Source organism: Dufourea novaeangliae, unplaced genomic scaffold (assembly GCF_001272555.1).
Source record: "Dufourea novaeangliae isolate 0120121106 unplaced genomic scaffold, ASM127255v1 scaffold90, whole genome shotgun sequence".
In the NCBI taxonomy this organism is placed as follows: Eukaryota; Metazoa; Arthropoda; class Insecta; order Hymenoptera; family Halictidae; genus Dufourea; species Dufourea novaeangliae.
The window spans coordinates 564,122-585,120 of NW_015373969.1; the positions used below are offsets into that span (position 1 = coordinate 564,122).

General features: G+C 41.8%; 1 protein-coding gene across 1 annotated transcript in view; it reads left to right on the forward strand.

The window, feature by feature from the left end:
• Positions 1-20,999, forward strand: part of LOC107186792 (potassium voltage-gated channel subfamily H member 2) — a 102,310-nt gene that overhangs the window by 69,343 nt on the left and 11,968 nt on the right. Inside the window, exons 11-13 of the mRNA XM_015574730.1 lie at positions 15,001-15,244; positions 15,871-16,052; positions 17,968-17,988. Coding sequence (XP_015430216.1) covers positions 15,001-15,244; positions 15,871-16,052; positions 17,968-17,988 — 447 coding nt within the window. The remainder of the gene's footprint in view (positions 1-15,000; positions 15,245-15,870; positions 16,053-17,967; positions 17,989-20,999) is intronic.

Genomic DNA, 20,999 nt, shown 5'->3' on the forward strand with positions numbered 1-20,999 from the left:
TCGTTTGCTAGGTCTCAGAGAGAATACTTCCACCAGCTCGTCCACGATCAGATCACCGATCGAGGATAATCGCGTGTTCGACGAACTTGGAGCAGACAAGGAGAATCTGATTGTTGATCTGTCCTTCGCGAAACCAGCTTCCGCCCCGACCACGTTGTCGCTAGGCAGGAAGATCACGTCTTGGACGAAAGAGGGCAAGGATCTGCTGGTGAAGTCGGTCTCCTCGGCAAACACGCTCGCCCCGACGACGATGACCTGCATAAAGTCCCCTCGAGCGATGTCGGAGCATCTCTTGGGGCAACTGGATGTTCCAGTGACACCAACGGTCCTGGGCGCGCTACGTGTCAAAGGTGGATCGCTGAAGGAGGGCGAGAGAAGCGAAAGGATGACCGATGTGCAACGACAAAGATGGAGCAGCGTCAGGGTCAAGGGTGGTAGCACGAAGAGCCTCTTGTTGGAGAACGGAGGTCCGCAAACCAAGCCGCTGAAGGGCGCTCTCACGGCAGAGGTATTCTTAGTAGTTGATTAAGATGTTTACCGCACTAATTAAGGATCCCACTCGTCTTCGCTGACTTCTTTCGAGTGGACACCCTCGCGCAATTGAGCGTGTGCGATTTTTATGACGACTTCAGTAATATTTTTCTTCGTTCGAAGATAGAAAGTCTTCTATCGTTTTTTAAAGCGTCGTCTCCATTCTTTGTGTTGTACTTCTTTAAGCTACGGTTCCTCAAGGTACTTCGTTTTAGGCCGCTTATCGCGCGACGCTCGAGTCCTTTATCTCGACGAACCTTCTTCACCTTGGACCAATCGAGGATCATTAGAGATTCTTAATTACCCAATTAACAGTTTCAGCGAATATATTCGAGTTTCCTCTCGGTCTACACGGTTCTACGAAGTAGTCTATATATTTTTTATGCTTAGAAACAATGAACCATCTACTTCATCTCGATCTACCGTGCAAGATTAAAGAGATTTGATCATTATACTAGGAGAAATTCGTGTACCTAAGTCTCCCACACGATTGTCCGTCTACTTTTAACGTGATTGATGCTCGACGAGCCTCCATTCAATCTCCTTCACAACGGCGGTCCTAGAATTTCCCGCGAAGAGGCACTTACCGCAGATTAAACCAATACTTTCGTGTGTCGATCTGCTCCAAGATTCTTGTCTGCATGCACCAATAGAGAACAACAGCTTAGTTCTCGTCGAAAAGACATTCATAAAAATCGTTTCTTTGCGAGAGCTTTTTCACTCCCTTGAAATCGATTTTTTCTCATCCGCTAAAGGATCAGTAGGTTGTCGTTGCAAACTCTCTATTCTTCTAGTAATCTACTTTCAGTCACGATTATGGCTATCCTTTTCGTTCTAGGAAAGACTAGGAACAAACGTACCGATTTGTCTTTTTGAGTCTGTAACTTTTAAGATTCGTAAAATTTTTAAGAAATTTCTACATTTTCACGAACCTTGATTGTTGGACTCATTTGTTACTTTTGTCCCTACCTCTTGAAAAAAAGAAAACAATTAATAGGGTAGACTGATACTTTTTCATAACAATTGTTACATTCGTCCCGAGTCGCCCCCAAAGTAGGAACATCGTGCGCCACGTAAACCATAATTAATTGCCCTCGTGTATGCGACTGCGGCTTGCCGAGAATCGCAACACACGATTCCGACCACGAGGGTCGTTACGTTGCCATTGTTTTCTCTGGAAACATCATTGACGACTTCATTCGACACATCGGTTATGCCCAAGAGGATAAACACGCGTCTTCATACGAGTCCAACGCGCGGCGGTGGTCGTGTTTCGCGGCTATTTTCAGAGACGCGTATACGCATTCGGGTGCAGAGAGTGCTAAACCCGCTCTGAAAACTGTGGACACGTCACCGAGCGTGCCGCCCAGGCCGGGAAATTCTTTGATCTTTCGTTTCCTTTTTTTTTCTTTTTATCTTCGGAAGACAGTAACCACTTCGTGGCTGCTAGGAGCTGGGTGAGTTAGGATTACGACTTTTCGCTACTGATTTACAGTAATAAACACGGAGAAACGGAGACAGCTGGAAATATCAAAGATCTCCTGCTTTAAACGAGAACCTTTATTCGGAATCGTAAATTTCTCGAATAAATCATCGTGTTATGGGTCAATTCAGTATTCGTGAGTCTTCGATTAAATGCGTCGTGTGACTGTAACGATGACACGAATGGGCATTCTTCTATTCTAAAATAATATTTAACGCTAGAACGACCAAATCCGTCAAAATAACTGATTGCAGAATTCTTATTTTATAATTACTGAAATTATAGTAACGCTTTTGACAGGATTTGTGTTGATTTTTACTTTGCTATACATTTTATATTATACTATAGGTATTGTGCTAAATTATGGTATTTACGATGTACATTACTGTACGATACAATCGAATTTAGTATACATATATTCAATGCTAGTAGTTAGCGTTAATGGTAGTAGTTATTTATTTACTATTTACTATTTCTATATTTATGTTAGGAACATTCCTAATATCTTAGTATTAACCGTTTTTCGTAATGGTTCGAGGTAAAATAACGTACAGAAGAGAGGATCGATGAGAAGCAGATAATTCCGTAACCCACTGGTCTCTGTTTATTTCAAGTAGAAAAGGCGAATAATAGACAGACACTGGTAGTCAGTCACATTCTACAGTCTCGATGACCTCTCGGACTTGAGTTTCTCGACAATGAAATCTCGAATAAATAAACTCGTTTCTACAATTAATTTTGGCCTCAAGGTGAAATGCTATATCTGCTTGTATTGTCGTCGCGGTCACAGTCTCTATAAAATGCTTTTACAATTCCGGAATATCTTCAAGTGACGTTAAAATAAATAATACACTCCACAGATACAATTAGTCCAATTATAGGGTACAATTGTACAGTGATAGCCACATAATAGGAAAATTTATAGGTCAGACCAATTCCAATCCAGTTCCATCACGTTGTCAAAACCGTGCCAGGATCGACATAATAAAAGGCACTAATGCGCACACAAAACGACCATGAATATCGTATTGTGTTTCGGCAGTTGAGCCAAAAACGGCACAATGCATTCCCACGTGCAATTCAATGCTGGAAACGTCAAGACGGGCTGTAGGGACGGCAAGACAACGATAATCGCATGGGAGAGGTAATTTAATGAAACGTCAAAGACAGGCACGACGCACGCTCGCACGCTCGGTGTTGAAAGCGGTGACGGAATGAAATTAATTCAGTCGATACGCTCTTTTCTTCCGTCGGCTGTGTCCGGAGGGGGAATCGCGCGAATTAATACCGCTGAAAGCCATTATGTCATCGTACCCAAGAGGGACACGGACGAAGAGAGACGCGTCGCGGTTTGTTTTCCCCGTGAATTGAAAAACGAACGTCTGGCGAAATCGGATCCGCAGTCACGGATATCACAATTAAGGAACCTCTCATCTCGAGCCGCCTCGGTGCCTCGAGGGTGTTCCGTTTTTTCTTTTTCTTTTTAATTAATTCGGTCCCACGCTTACCCGCTTGCCTGGAAATAACGAGGCCGTTTCCTTGAGCTTTATCGTCATGACTTTTCCCTCTCGATCGTTCCTTTTTTTCTTCTTTCTTTTCGCCACACTCCGCTTCAACGACTGTAATAATCACTGGACGCATACACAATCTAATCGAAAAAAGAAACCGGAGTCGAGTGAAATTATCATCGTTGCTTTCATACGCTTTTAAAGAGTACATGGTTTATCTTGGTACATTTCGCGTCATTCGTAAGCTAAATCGTTCTTCGAATTTTCAGAAACGAGGAGACCTGTTTATTTCTCGATATTTAACTTCCTTCATCGAGGTGCTTCTAGAAAGTTTACAACACGATCATACACACGCAACCGGGGATCAGGGTTCCGCGAACTCCGACCGCCTGTATTCCGCGAAAGTTCTCTCCGTGGAGTTTTTAGGTTAACGATCGCGGAGGACGCGATGGCGTGTATGCCGAGGCGTGTTTCTGCATGGCTGCCGTTCGGAATTTCATTTGTGTACACGCCACAACCACGTTGGTCTCTGTGTTTCGTCTGAAAATGGTACCGTGCACGCTGTCCGGCTGTATTTACAGATTAGGATGCCTGAAAACACATTCGCGAGGTGGACCATGTTTCACGCTGGTCGCTGGCCAGTTATCGCTTTGACTGCCACGTCATCTAAATAGGGGTGACACGTATATTGCAAAAAGACTAGATCATTTAAATACAGTTGCAAAATTTTTGCGTAAAATTAATATCGCAGTGTAATTTAAAACAAAACCAGCAACATCTATTAAACGTCTCTCTAAATGGCATATCTGAACGCCCGAGCCAGAGTGTAAAATCACGCTAAGAGAACAAATAAAAAGTGCAAAAACCTTGTAACTTCGAAACCGTTCGGTAAGAATTCCATTCTAAAATTTTCAATTTTTATATATTCCTATTAGAATGCAAAGAGTGTAAAATTTTAGACGGGAAACATGGAAATGTCAGATATATTTCTGACAATTCATGACTGAAAAAACAAAGTAAAGTGTGTCTGGCTACATACAGCCTTTTTCACTGTATCATACACAAAACGTAGTTAGTTCATTGGAAGTCCATGATCAACGACGACCATAGAGAGCAGAGACTTTGTTTACCTTAGTCGTATCTGTTTAAACGAATCATGACTGCTTTCTGCCGTCTCCTTTGTACGATGAACGACGTGACGCACGCGGGAGTAGTCGGATTTTTTAGGCCAGGTCGCGACGACGCGCCGCGAAGCACGAAACAGAGAAGGAGAGAGACTGAAAAGTCGCCACGAGTCATTAATAATAAACAGTCGGCTAATTCGGGATTCGACGATCATCCCCGGTTGAAATATTTATTATCAAACACTCGCTTCCTCCGGGTCGGAAGTTTTCACTCCTTCTCGTTTGCGTGTTCTCACCTTCGTTTTTTTCTCGTCAGGCGCGCTTTCGATTGTGTCGTTCGTTAAAATTAATAACGTAGTACAACGAAGAGAAAAAACGCCATTATTGTCGGGCGTAGTTCATTACGCTAATTATTCGATGAGTAACGCGTCATGCACGCGCCTCTGAAAATAGTAGGTACTTTGTTCATCAAAAAAATTGAAGTACAAGGTCGGAAAATTAATAACGAAGTGTCGCGAGTTTTGAACGTCCGTCAAGAGAATTCTTGTGCCATGCAGACGAGCATTTAAAATGTGCGTTTTTCAATTTCAAGAACCTTGGTTGCACGAGGGTTGACAGGGGTAGATTGTGTACCATGCTCGCAGAATGCCAATGGTGCGTTTAACGTGACCTTCCGATGTCTAAGTGATGATCGATACGCGACAAGATTAACCCAGTGTCACGATGGATCGGCTAACGAACTGCAAACAAGCTCCTTGAAAAGCGTATTAAATTTATCGACAATCAACCCGCCCGATTAGAGACGTTTCTGCTGTTATTTTCTTTTCTAGTTTGATCTAGGAAAAGTTTTCCAATGAAAGCGTAGACTTCCTCCTGTTATAGTTCTCAGAACAATTCGAAGTCCATGTCGAATGATTTAATTTCTTTTTCTAGAGCACGATCTATTTATAATTTTTATGACGGTGGCTCATTACGAGCGGAACCGAACGTCAGCGTGTTACATTGATACCCGTGTCTCACTCTCTCTCCCTCTTTTTCATCTTTCCGACATTGTGTTCCGGAGCGATCAATTTTTCAAACGGCACTCGAACACGGCGATCCTTATCGCGAATTCGATTCCCTATTGTGCTCAGGCTCCTGGGTCCGTTTTATTCTTAAATCGGAAAAATTGTTCTGTCATGGGATACATTTAAAATTCTACGATTCGTGGACAACTTTATCGAATCGATTCTAGTTTTGCTGAATACTCCTGTTAAGTTAATAAGGAAATAGAATATTTTACGTGTTTCGATGGACTGACGTTTATTTAATAGCACCTATACAGTGACTCATAAATTTGCTTACGAAAGATTGCAATATTTATTTAATCAAATTATGTATGAAACCGTAAATTTTTGTACAAAATTCGGGAGAATTTACTATAGATGGATGGTAGAATTGAAAGTAACACGGATAAATAAATAAGAACCTAATAAACACTTTTTACACTTACTTGTTTTGTCGAAAGTATGTGAACCAACCTTTGAGTCACTGTGTATCTCGGTTTTATTTTTCACTGAAAAACATTTACAAATCCCTCCCAGTCAAGTATGCAAATCCTGACGTTTCGTTTGAATTACATCGAATCGGAGAATGTTCGGAAAAAACAAATCGACGGAAGATCTGCCGTTTAATTCTGATTAATCGAAGCCGGTAATTAAGGCACGATTTAAATCGAAGCGATTATTGTCACGCAACAGCGACGCACGAGTGGAAATTCTTTTCCGATACATAACTGGGTTAGGTCGAGTTCTGCTGTGCGAAGTATAAAACGAAAATAAAATGTTCTCAGCGACTTGCGGCATTAATCTACCGCATCGAGGTGGAAGTGTATAGCTCGCACGAGTTACCTATCGCTGACGTTTCACGCCCGTTTTCCGCTCCGGACATTTTTCTGCCGGTATCTGCAAGGTATTCTCCGTGTCGAACACGTCCATCTATCTTCATTTAGCTCTTGACACTCGTGAGGAACTTTGCAGCGTCGAATCCCACTATGAATCTTCTGACGTTTCATTTTCTACAGTGTCGTGCTTCTAAATATCCCTCCAAAATACTTTTTGCCTTTCAGAATCAATACACTCCTTTTCGATCTTCAATCTCTGTCATTTTCGTTCAGAGTTTCTGCACCGATGAATTATAAATTCCGACACATTGCAGGTGACATAAGCCTAGGCGAACGGGTAATACCTGTCGCGAGGCTGAAGTCGGTCGTTTTACAAGATTAACGGAAGATCCTTCGGTAATCCTCTCGGTTAACGTACATGTAGGGATTACATATGGATGCGGGTGATTAAACGGTTGAAACACAACAAATAATAATAATATATACTATATTTAATAGAAAACTATAACATAAAACAACAAAACAACAAAGCGACTAAATTACAACACACGACAAAACGACTAACCTACGACAACGACTGGCAACTCTACTTTCATCCAACAGACTGACCCGAAACCATGCACTTTACCCTCTCTTAAGCATCCACACCTACAACATTCACCCAAACCTTACGTCCCTCGCTCTCGAATTGCGCAACCATTCTTAGAAATTCCAATCACCCAATACTCAGCGTAAACAGTCAAACGCAACTTTTCCACACAATACATTTCGCGACGAATACGATTGTATCAAACGGATTCAAACAATCACAGTTTGTCTCAAAAATGATTCTGAAAAGACCTCTCACGTTCTTTGCCATTCACTTCTTCCTATTTTCCACACCACAGGGAAATCATTAACCCTTGAATTTCCTCAGTATCGACTGTTCTAATAAGCCATGATCGATATCGATGCTTGGTGTTGCGACGTCGGACAATAAAAACGTGCACGGCTGATTCGTCGCCGCCCCGCCGTGACATCTAGTTTCGGTCCCGTTGACCGTCGTGGAGCAGATGTTTTCTGAAAGCGTTTAACATGGCCTGCGCTCGCTGAAACAGGCCTTCTTCCTCTCTCCTCTTTCAGTTTTAGCGCGTGTACGCGAGCGTGCGGCCGCGAGATCCACGGCCGAGAGAGAAGCTCCCTGACGGAATTAGATCGTCGCGCTGGAATTCTCCTCGCTTGGATCCTCCTCGATACGACGTCAGGCTACTCTGTGCCGTCGTCGTCGTTCCGTTATTTCAACGTAGTTCCCGCGATCTGTTTTTCTCGATCCACGCCCTCCTCCGCCACGATAAACATCATTATTCCACGAGTAACACTGCTATCGCGAATGATTCTGTGCCCACTGTGAAAATGAAGTTCGATGGATCTTCCCATAATCAGAAGATACTGTGTCTGGTGGCACAGGGAGAACTACTCATATCTGTCAAGAGGAACACGTATTGGTCGTGTTTACGAGCGATTGCAAACACTCGAGAGCATTTCGTGCGGTTTGCACGGTCAGGAAGCTTCCTAGGATGTTTCTTCGCAACGATTCGCTGACCTCCAATCGATTCGTCGATGTCTTCTAGAACAGAACGATCCTTTGTGACGAACAAATTGGACGAGGGTATCGAGCACCGAACAATCGTTTGGTTCCTTCTTCGAATCCTTTGTTCCCTGGATCTCCACAGGCGAATAATCCATATTAGTCCAATAACAGAGTGATATTCCGTTTGTGTTTATGACCCCAGACGGTCCCGATCACTTTCCGCCGGAGCTTTTCAACGTGAAATGACACGGGCCATATCAACTTCAGCCCGACAAGAGGATCGTTCGCTGTACAAACGCCTATAGGGTTTCCGTCTAATTGGATTCGAGCGTTGAAAGTACTAACGGAGATAAGCCGAAAGATCGGGGGTGGTATCGATGTACCGATCTCGTTGGAAACGAAAGGGAATCGGTAGGGAAGGTCAGACAGCGAGAACACCACCACCTACGTTCAGATTCTAACCAGACACCGGAAGTGCTTGTCGGAGACTAGGTTGATAGAGAAACAGACGACGAAAAGTGCGTTCGTTCGTGGTATTCTAACGGTGATTGGCCATGGTGTCGCGAATTAGGATGCATTTTTCGTGGTAGTTCGTCAAAGGAACAGAGGAGGGAGGCTCGTGGGTGTCAGTGAAGAGTGTGCTAGAGAGTGAAACAGGTGGTTCCTTGAACGTTGCTTATTTTCACTTTCGAGTTTGAAATACCGCCGAGGCGCACTCGAGCTGCTCGGCGCCAAAGACGCTCTACCGTGTTCGCCCTACTGAGAATGACTCTGGAATTTTTTATAAAAGTCTCGACAACCATGATGCGCTCCTACTTCGCGAAAGGCAAGAAGCAAAAGTTCGGCTCGACCCTGTCGACAGTAATCGATGTTCGTATCCACTTAGCGTTATTAGACCCTATAATCTGATCCACAGATATCACCGTGTCGCTGGACACATTTGCGTCTCGTGATCACGCGATTAATGCACACGTTACCATTACACTGAACTCTTTGGACTGAAAGTTGCAGACAGACGATCGATGGTATGATTACAGAGCGAATGAAATATTTTCGTTGGACGGTTATACTAAACTTTATGAACAAAGAGAAACTGACTTCACTTTATTTTTTGTTTTTATTAACGCAATTTTAATCGTTTTACATTCATTATAAACTTGATGAATACTTTACTGTATTTGATCACTGACTCTTTATTAATGGGATTAATTGTTATATGAGTATTTTATATGAGTATATGTATAATGTTTGAATTAGATAGTCTCTGCGGTCTTCGGCTTGGAGACCATCCTGTGTTCCGTTCGCCGCAATAAATTCTCGTATTGCACGATTCCGTGTTCAGTTCTCGTAACATGGCTCGTTACATTAGCAGGAACGTACATCAAAAGCGGCGTCATTAATACATACAGATACGTAGTTTCGGGGCAGATACACAAGGATACGTATGTGTGCGCAGATCAACCGTTCCTACCACCCTAGCTGAATCTCGATTCAAGGAGCTTTCATTAAGGCCGACCCGTGTTATTCACAACACACGCAGACACAACCCTCCGGCAACCTAGGGGGAGGGATTTAACTTTCACGCTTCGACGCCGGTTTACTTTTCACGGAAGCTGGATTACATCCGAACACGAATAAGGGAGGGGTAGCATTCGCGTCGACGCGACCTGATTTCGATATCGCGCATCCGAGTATCGATAGGTGTCTGATGAATCCTGAATCCCTTTATCAGCGCGAAACGTGTCTGGGATACATTTCAATGACGCAAAACAATGAGAAACTTGGGGATTTACGGAAGATAGACGAACACCTTTTCCATTTCTCTTAATAAAAAAAAAATATTTAAGATTCTTCTGTACAGATTGCTCTCGAGACTAATTTATCGCAACTTTATGAATAATATTCATGGGATTAAAATAAATTTCCTTTAACTCAAGACCTTGTATAAATAAATGGTAACCCTCACTTTTGTCTACGTCCACTCCTACAGATGGTATTTAAATAATCGAGCCCTCTTTAGCAATGTGCGTGACACCCTTACTTTAAGTGACCTGGCAGTCAAAGTGTTAATCGCGCTGATCGACGAACTTTTAATTTTAACGTTCTACGAAGTGAGGATCACAATAAAAAAATGATATATGTTCTACGTCAGAGGATTATTTTTACACGTAGAAGAGCCGCTGCGGTTATCGACGTTATTCTGCGAGCAGAACGTGTGCTTTACAGTTTCGGTGAGGCGAACTCAAAGGGGGATCGACCCTGCATATATTAACGGAAAAGAGGTCATTTCCGCGTAGCTTCTACGAATGAGGCTGTAAAGGAATTCGCCGAGTGATCCCGGAAAACGATGATTCTACCGAGATAGAGGATGAAAATATAAATAACAAGAAAATCTATGTTGTTTGTATTTTTAGCGGAAAGGGTAGAACTAAATGATCGACAGTATTTTAGAAATTCAGGAACGAAATTCCATTTCTTTGGAATTGTCTTTTCCAACGTGTCGATTAGAATGGGAACATGGTTCATATTTCACACGAGACTGTTGGATTTTCCGTCCTCAGAATCGTTAATATCCGGCAGGAACAGTTTGATGTATCCAGGTCACGGCGTGGTCGAACCACCGTCACGCAACAGTGTCCTCTTCATCCCGACGCTCACATTTAATTACTGGGACCTGTTGGTCGCCCCACGCGACTCTAATTGATCAGGAATTTCTCTACATCCTAGTCCAGATCTCAGCGATATTCAACCTTCTAATTGGCGATTAAACCCTGGCACCAAATTCACATGGATCTGGTATTCCGAGAATTCATCGACTAACTACAATTTTCGCTTCGAAATGTAATCCCTTTTTTATATGATCCCAATTGGTTCGAGATCCGTGTGCCAGACGAATCAATAGCTGATGCAACCTGCGCTCCAATTAGCAATTAAATCCCTGCGTAAAGCAAATCAGTCCTGACTCGAAATCCCCAGGTTTCATTCAACGAACGACAACCTTTTGGATCGTACCATTTTCAAAATCTTCAAAATTTCGATACCTAACACAAATAACAAGTATACAATTCCTCTGTATTTATACTTATATGTGTACAAATTAATTCGTGGCCTCAACAATTAATTATCGACTCAAAAGCTCCATCATTTTTTCCAGAAGAGTTTCGCCAGTTGGCCCAGAAATGATGTGAAATGGGGAATATTTTCAAGTATGGATTATATTTTGGTTTTTGGTAAATAAATAACAAATCTATGAAAAGGAGGCCACGAATTAATTTGTGCACCTAGTAAAACGTATGAATATTCAGCCCTTCGCGCACAGAACTAGGACAGTAGACCTGCGCCTAAATATAGTGCTGAACTAGGATTGATCGATTTCCAGGGGGAATCGACACGAACGAAGTATAACAACTCTTGATACTCTACGTTTCCAAGTAGCCTAACAAGCCTATTTCGCTTCAATAACATCCGCCGTGAAATCGATCGAATGTTCCCCTTTCACGATAACTAGCGGATACAGAGGTAGCGTCTCATCATCCGAAAGCCAGAGTACAAAAGTCTTCTTCGACAGGCATTTTTAGATCGTCCTGTTCTTCGTCGGGAAATCCATCGAGCATGTTTCCAATACACCTCGCAAGACAGCCTGCATAGGCTCCACCTTCGATTCCATTTTATTCGAAGGCAATCGATAGCAATACTTTAAAGAGCCAGTTTTTATTCAGTGTTTACGTACCCCCTTTTGGGTGAAATCTATAAACGCCATCCCCCACGTTATTCCCGTGGCCGAGACTCATCCCCACATTAATTCCTGGCTCGTTAGCGAATATAACGAACATTCTTGAACGCTTCAATGACGAAGGGTCATTGAAACGAGGCTGCTAGGTCGCGACCTATCGCCACACCGTGTAAATACACATACACGTACGTCCACCACGAGAGACGGCTACGCGTATTCACCTGGTGTGGCGCGCAGGTGCATGAATAAAAGATAAACCCATCTGGATTTATATTTCACCCTTCCGACTTTTCGTTTCCTCTCTCATATCCAATGGGCTCGAAGAAGATATTTGGTAGTAAGAAATTGATCTGGAGTTCCTGTCCTCGACAGACAGAGTCGTTTGGGTCTTCAGCTAAATCCAGACGATTTCGAAACGATCCTCTCGTGGGGGCGTCGCGCGGAAATGTGTCTTCTTTATCGTGTCACTAGTTATCGAGCGGAAGAAATCCGAACTTCGACCCACCGGAAAATCAAAAGTTAGGGCAAAATGTGGAAATTTAGAAAGATTATTACAAGTGATTTCACGATGTTTCTAAATTCCATCTCCAGGGTGCGAAAAGGTGTTCGAATAACGAGGATAAATATACCAATATAATGTGTACACATTCTTTATTACAATTCAATTTAAAAATTTTCTTTACGAAAATGAAAAAGCTAGTATATAATAAAAGTGAAAAGTCCGGGGGCGCAACAGATCCCAGATCGAGCCCAACCGCCCAGGTAAATACACCCGTTACGCTCCCGACATCGAATCGAAGCGGCGCGCGGCGTCTAAACAAACGCGCGGAATAAACCACGGTATAGTGACGGTGATGGCGTAGGAAAAATAAATGGAGCACCTCAGCGCCATTAGGCGAGCTCGAAGAGAAGGAAAGGTAATATATGTAGAATCAGTTCCTGTATTTCAAGTATTCGAACAGTCCGAATTCAAATACCACGATCAATTCTTGAAATTTATTACTCTCACTAATCAAGACCTACCTGTATACTCGGGAGAAAGGAGGCAGCAGGCTGAGCTCGCTCGACTATCAGCATCATCATCCCCGTCAGTGATTAGTGTCCTATTAAGAAAGGTACATGTTGAATCCTGGCGGGCTTGTTATTGGCCTAGGCGAGGTCGCCGAAGGCAGCTACTATTATAGGTAATAAGGCTAACCCTGCTTCTAAGGTTGTGTACTTCGAAACATGGGGTCGACGTTGTGTAGGGTGTGACGACGAGGGTTGCCCCGGACTAACACACGCGTACCTTCTCTTACATTCTCTATCCCTCTTACACTTTGTCTCTCTCTCTTTCTCTGGGAGTCGCTCGTTCCTCTCTCCTTCGCCAATCGAACGCCACCCTTCGCGGTCCCGCATTGCATCAGTGTGGGGCTAGCACTCGAGCAGGACTCTTCCGGTTCTTCCTCGTCGCGTGGTGTATAAACAATCCGACATCATCCCTCTCGCGGGTATTTGGGACGACGTGTACAACTGTACACGTCCGGTCGGATCGATATTCCCCCATTTCTCGTGCCTTTCCACTACCACCCCCCTTCGGGGTGGGATCGACTAGTCGTTTTGCCGCCGCTTTTCCGACTCGTGGCGTTTCTCGACCCTCTCGATTGAATACAGCCATGAGACTTCGATTGATCTGGACCTGGATTCGAGGATAGATTTCTGTTGTTCCGCGCACCTGTGCGAATCGCTGCCCTGAGTCGTCGTGAAGTGGATATATTCACACGATCGCCAGTCGTCGGCTAGTTGCTGAGAGAAGTGCACGTGTATATGTGCCTGGGCCTGCGTATGTGTGTATAGTGGACAGTATACATATAGTGTGTGCCGGGAGAGTGTTTACTTATGGTCGATTGGTGGCCCTGTGGTTTCGTTGCAGAACCTGCAGAGGCAAGGGCTTAAATGGCAGAGAGTCCGATCAGCAAGTCGAAACGCTACTGTGCCAGACAGGTCAGACCGTCGTACCTTCCCATGATTGTGTTTTAGGAGTTCTTTCCTTTGTTTATAATGGTTTCGTTGGTTTTTGCGTAGCGTGCGATTAGGTGGTAGTTTCCATTGTGTTTTCTGAGAATCGTGGTCGTTAATAAGAGATCTTTAAGATTATTCTTCTTTTTCTTTATTTTACGCGTTTGTTAGCGAGTTTTCTTCCAGGTGAAAACATACTTATACTTCGTGTTCGAGAAGCTTAATCTGATTTGTGTACAGTAAAGTTTCCTCTTAAGTGACTTGCGAACGAAAAATTAAACTGAAACCGTGTGCAGGCGTGTCACACGAGATTGTTTCGAAAAATTGGATAGAATATTTGTCCCCCTGTATAGAACAATAGGCAGTGTTTTTTTCTGTACTTTCGTGGGTAACAGTATTCGATTAAAGGCAGATGGCAATTGAAAACACGAGGCATATACGAGAGAGAGAGGAACTATTGTTTTTTTGCTCTTCCGTTTCACGAAACAAAAGGAATACGAAACGGACTGTGGTTCAGGTGAACGTGGTGCGAAATATTTTCCCTTTCTGCCGTTGTATTGTTTGATTTCCATCGGACGTTCAGTGAAAATACTCCGACCGTAAAAACAATTCCGCGTGGAATCGGGAAAAACACAGAGAAACCAAGATGAAATATTATTATATAAATATTTCGTCATATCTGGCTGGAATTCAGCGAAATATATCCGAACAACATTACTATATAAAATGAAACTTAAGTTTCCAACCATCTTTATACACTGCGTGGCATAACTATAAAACCACCCCAACATTTTCAATCCTTATGTATTCTGATTAAAACAAAAATGAACCACTTGTCTGTGTGGAATATAATATATATATATTTTACTGGAGAAACATGACATATTTGGTCCGTTTTTATTTTAACCACAATACATAAGAATTGGAAATTTTAGGGTAGTTTTATGCTCATGTCGTGCAGTGTATTATCGTAAAATATTTTACTGCCTTTCACGGGAATTGAACCGAAAGAACATCCATGTGAATGAAGTGAAACGATCTAAATACCATCGATATTCTGCCTTCGTAACAAACAGAACGAAATCCCTGTTTCAATCGTCAAGAAAAGAAACGACGAAAACCTAGGGTTCTAGTCTGTTTTCTCCCAAGGTGTTGATACCGTGTGCTTCAGGTGCTGTCCCTTGGAAACGACATCCTCCCAGAGTACAAATTACAGTCTCCTAGAATCGGCAAGTGGACCATACTGCACTACTCACCTTTCAAGGCGGTCTGGGACTGGGTGATACTGCTGTTGGTCATGTACACGGCGATATTCACCCCGTATGTAGCCGCCTTCGTCCTGTCGGATCCGGATTACAATAGCAGGAAGAACAAGAAATACAGTGACGACCCTATCGTCATCATAGACTTCATAGGTGATTCTCATTCAAACTATCGCTGTGTCCGTACTCAGTCGGGTTATACGTTCTCTTGTTTCACTGTGTGCGTAGCATGAGAGAGATATCCGTAGAGAGAAAATATCTGTTGAGAAGTAGAAAAACCAATTTGTCGGGCTCTTATTCTGGCAAGCTAGTGTTTATATACAGTGATTCATAGATTTGTGCACGAAAGGCTGTTACCTTTATTTCACAAAAATTCGTACTAAATTACGAATTTCATGTCAAAACTAAGAGATACTTTTCACTAAAGTACAATAAAAGTAAAAATCATGAAGAAACACACAAAAAAGTTGCATATGAATTTGTACGTTCAATTGTTATTTCGGAAGTATCTGAGCAAATATGTGAGTCTCTGTAGTTCCTTAGATCGATCATACGATGTGATTTTTGGAGTATGAATAGCCACGTATTGTTTGCTTTAATAGTCTCTGGTATTATTGTACTAGTTCTAGGACGATATATACCGTCGTATAAAACGAATTTATTTCTTTTCCTTTTTTTTTGTTTTGGATGGTTTTGCCTGCAGAGGTAACGTTTCAGAAATGTATGTTTCGTCGTTCTCAATGTCGTCGATGTTCTCATGAATTTTTTCGTTTTTACAGTCGACGTCACGTTCATAGTGGACATCATCATAAATTTTCGCACGACATTCGTGAACAGCAACGATGAAGTGGTGTCCCATCCTGCAAAGATAGCCGTCCATTACCTGAAGGGTTGGTTCATCATCGACCTGGTCGCCGCCATACCCTTCGACCTTTTCCTCGTTGGCTCCGACACTGACGAGGTAAGTTACCGTCGCACGTTACACGTTTTTCCATAAGTCTTCCTTGCAGGCCGAATTCTGATCGCCGGTGAAGTCACTTTCTATTAATCGCCCCCCGAAACTTTTGAAGTTCACGAAGAACGCGTCGCTATGGTCACCAGATCTATACATATAATTATATAAAATTCTTGATAAGAACAATTATTTCACTGTTACAAAAGAACACACATCACATTTGATAAATGTTCTAAACGTTATGACGATTTGGTATGTACACACAAAATGAATAATAGCCAAACGTTAACGAAGTAAAGAAGAAAGTGATTTGACGAAAAGATCGGAGGTTCGGTTGAAGTTTCTAGAATGTCGATGTTAGCTCGTAAATATGATTAGGATGACATGCCGAGCCCAAGTTAAGTGCCCATAGGTGTGTCTTACCGAATTGGTGCTTAGTTCGTTTTCCCTTTTTTCGACGTTTTCTCGGTGTTGAATGAGTTCTTTTTTTTTTTCTTTGTCGAAAGTTAGTCGGCTCGACATACATATATATACGTATATACATATATATTCTATGTATATATATTTATATGTTTTAATGTGCACACGATCTATGTACCGACAAACGAGAACTAACTTAACGGATTCTCGTTGTCTGGACCGATATTCCAACACAAGCTTCACGAGTGGTACACGTACGTCATTTGTCAGGCATATATTACAGGATGAGAATACGAATAACAAATACCTACGTATGTTCAACCGATAATTCGATTAGACTCTACTACACTCGAAGAAATTGACATCTTCGCTCTGCAATTGAATAGCTTCTCCATTTGAACTTTGAAAAAAAAAAAGAACTGAAATAAGAGAGGCGAATTCGAACAGAACGGAATTCTTTTTAAGTGAAACCATTGTACCTGTACGCACACGTATGCATACACACCTGATCTGTATACACGTGTAAGTAAGTTTCTCTATCGCTGTAAAGATTTCTGCTCTCTGGTTGTCAACGTGTTACATATAATAACTTTATCTGTCAATTCCCCGTCAAGTTTCTCTACTTTGTAAAAAATATTCTTTTCTTCGTGTTTTTCTACTTTCTTTGTCTTGTTTCTTTTTCTCTCTCGTGTGTTCTTGAATCAGTTACTGTTTCTTCCGTCTCTCGTGGATTCTCGCGTTTCCTTCCGTCCGTAATCCAGCGTGTACCACCTGTTTGCAAGGTGACTTCTTTTCTTTTGCTTTCACGGCGCGCCTACTGGCGGTCAACGAACAAAAAGAACGGGAAAAAGATAAACATCGCTTAAATCGAGAAGGGAGGAGAATTCGAGGCGCAGAATCGACCACACACCGTGGGCGTTTAAGAAATGCATTTTCTGCGGGGCAAACTGTGCGCGCGCGACCCCTTTCTTCACCCCTTCTGTTTTTTTTCTGCTGCTCCGCGGAACGGAGGGGCAGAAATAGGCCGGCGTAATTTTAATTGCGCTCGAGTTGCAAGAAAATCTCGTTTCCATGGCCACGATGCATGAATTAATTATTCTGCCGGCGAGAGGCGGTTTCACGTCTCGGTGAATCTAATCACCGTCTGTAACGAAATTCGTACGAGAGGAAAGAGAATTACCTTATTCCTTCTTTTCTTTTTTCTCTTTTCTAACGAATCACGCACGTAAATGATTAAAAATCTTTTAAGTTCTCGATGAATTCTCGATCGATTATGAGGAAAAAAAGTGTGTGACAACAATGGTCCCGTGCTTTCTTTTCCTTTTTTTCGATTTCTCTCTCTCTCTCTCTTTATCTCGCTTTCTCTTTTTCTCTCTCTCTCCCTCTCTCTCTCCCTCCCCCCTCTCTCTCTCTCTCTCTCTCTCTCTCTGAACAACAATTAAATCTCAATCACGAAAATCATGAACAAACGAATTTTAACCTCAGTTTAACGTTTTCGTAGCTCGGCTTGGACAAGGATGAGGTTAGTTGACACACAATACACACAGAGAAATTACTACTCTCACAGGCTGATTTTTCTTCCTTTTTTTTGGTATTCCTTTTTAATGAAACGCCGAATTTTCGATTCACACCGTTTTTCACACATTAATGATTAAAAGTCACCAAACGCAGTCATGATATTTCTTCTGTATGTTTCTTTCTTTCTTCCTTTACTTTCTGAATATCTCTATCACGAACTATTTCTCTCTGCCTTTATCTCTCTTTCTTTCTCTGTATCTGTTCCAATCATATACAATTTAATTGCTTAGAAACATGTCACATACACACACTCACACACACACTGCGAGTTCTCCGGTCTGTTTACTGCACAAAACTCATTTTTTTTTGTTTCCGTAATGGAATAGAAATTCTTTTCTTGATGTTCCACGTCGACACACCATCACGTTTTACTATTACACGACTTACAATTTCACTCGTGTGTCTACGCGATCCACACGCAAGCACACACACACCTACAGGAAAAACCACCCACAAGAAGAAGTTAATCCAACCGACTGCAACCCCACGATTTGTCAAGGAAGTTCGAGCGAAGTCGATCGACAGTTTGAGAACAGTATTTGAGGACTATCCTCGATCACTCCATGTTCCATTTATCGAGCTGGAAAGTCAACTAGTATATATACGAGAATAGTTATGTGTTATACACAAATTACAAGAGATTATGTGAATACTATTAACCTTTGATATTGTGGTAATTAACAATTGCGATCGACTTCCTTCGGTTCCCGCAACGTGCTAAGTTTACTCGACGGTGAACCTCGAAGAAGTCTGCATGTCCAACAGTAAAGTATTTACAAGAACGATACTGTACATATTTATTTATTTTATTACATATTATTATTTTATTCGCTGTACGATCACTCGGTAGGAGATATTCGACCTTGCATCAGAGTATGAGAACCGTAGCGTTTAAAAGTATCTTCGTTTTCCGTTTTTTTTCTTTTATGATATACCGTTGAACGTACACGGGTATGAATTCGGAAAAGAAATGAAAGATACTTCGTAATCAATATTTGATACGAACATTGTACCATATATGCATATCCATATACATATACATATATCTATAACACACATCCTGATTAGATAGTTAATAGTTTCTCTTTTAGATAATTACACTTGACAAATATCGATTCACTGTTTATAAGAGCGAACGACTACCCCCTTGCCACCATTTTTAACATTCACTTTTTTTTATATTTTTGGCAATCCTTTCTCATTATACCTCCTCTTTTTATGTAGTGACGTAGACGTTCGTTGGGTATCAATACTTCCTGAGACTAATTACCGATATATAGTTAGAGCGTTTCTACGTAGATAGTTGACCGATAATCTCTGTACAGATACTGATGCTCGGGAAACGTATTACCTGTCATTTCTTTTTCCATCAACCGTCTGTCTCTCCACCTGAATTGCGTATTATTCAAGCACGAGTTAGACGATTCAATCGAAGCTATTCAAGCCTGATCGAAATATGACGAATAAATTGATCATCGAGCCGAACAAGATGAGGAATAATAGTAACAGAAACAATAACTTCGTTAAAGGAATAATCAGCCAGAAGACATTGGTACAAATTTGCCTCGGTTTTCAACCTATTAATGCGAGCTTTGGGGTTGCAGGATCACCGCGTTTGTCTAACAATAAGAAATTATGTATAAACGATCAATCTCTCGCGGTCACACAAATTATTCGAAAGGCACGACCACACAATACACATCACTTCGAGTTTCTCAAAGATACTGTTTGCACATCCGTCCATAAAATCAATCGATGCTGTAAGTTCAATTGAATACTTGCACCTCTTAAAATTCCATTACGTAACATTTCCTAGTCGCATACCTCTAGATATTGACACCAACAAGAATAAAAGAAGGAGAACAAGTTAAAACAATAATTGAATTAGAGATTTAGCCGATCAATTAGAGGATTACCAAACGGTTCAGGAGTTTAATACAAAATACACACGCATAGGAACCGACCGACACGCGAGAGTCGCAGAGGATCACAATAGCGAACACAACGAACAAGCGCCCCGAAAAAAAATGAATGATCTTTCAACGGGATTTCTCTGACGATCGTATGTAAGCTTTCTGCCCGTTTTCTCTCTGGATTCTTATTAAAACGACTCTGCTGGTCCTGTTTCTTTTTTTTTTATTTTTGTTACGTTTTCGAGGAAGCGCTTCCTTTCGTATACCATTTTTTGATTGTTACCGCTTCTGTTGCAAAGCTGTATAAAGAACCGTACATGCCTTTAACGTAAATCATCAGTTTTTTCCTACCTACATGCAACTCTACTATACATACTGTAAATCTGGACACGTTGTTGTACACAATAAGTGACCGTGTGTGTTTTCTGTCGCCTGAACGCTTCGTTCTTCTTTTCCACCTACGTGTAATGTGTTTCTTTTTTCTTTTGTGTACGAGTACGGGTTGCTACGAGAATTTTCTCTTACCTGTATACACATTTTCGTTGGACAATGTGCCTTGAGGATCGTCATGCGTTCTTAAAACAATGGTAATATACACTGAAACATTAGGAATACAAAATAATAATTGTTACAGAGACATATTCGTGGAAGCCTGAAATATTACGTTCCGAAGAACCATTGAGTTGTAACAAATATTCCAGTACCGAATGTACCAGGTACTAAGTACAGTAAATGATCGAAGAGTGTTCGAAGGCTCTTCTGCACTGAGTTATTTATTAAAACTTCGTTTCATCACTAGGCGCGTACTATCAACCGTAAAAGAGTTATACACCCTCTTTTTCTATCATCATGTATATGTCAACTGTCAGAAGCACCGACTCGTTGAGTGCTGAGTTACGTAACATTGCAAAGGGCATAAAGGTCTTGGTCGCCAATTAACCGACTAAAACTGGCGGGTGTGTATCTGGTTCCCCTGTTCAGATATCTTGAGTACCGATCGTCCGAGTGCCAGCCAATGTAATCTAATTTCCAGATAGAGCGG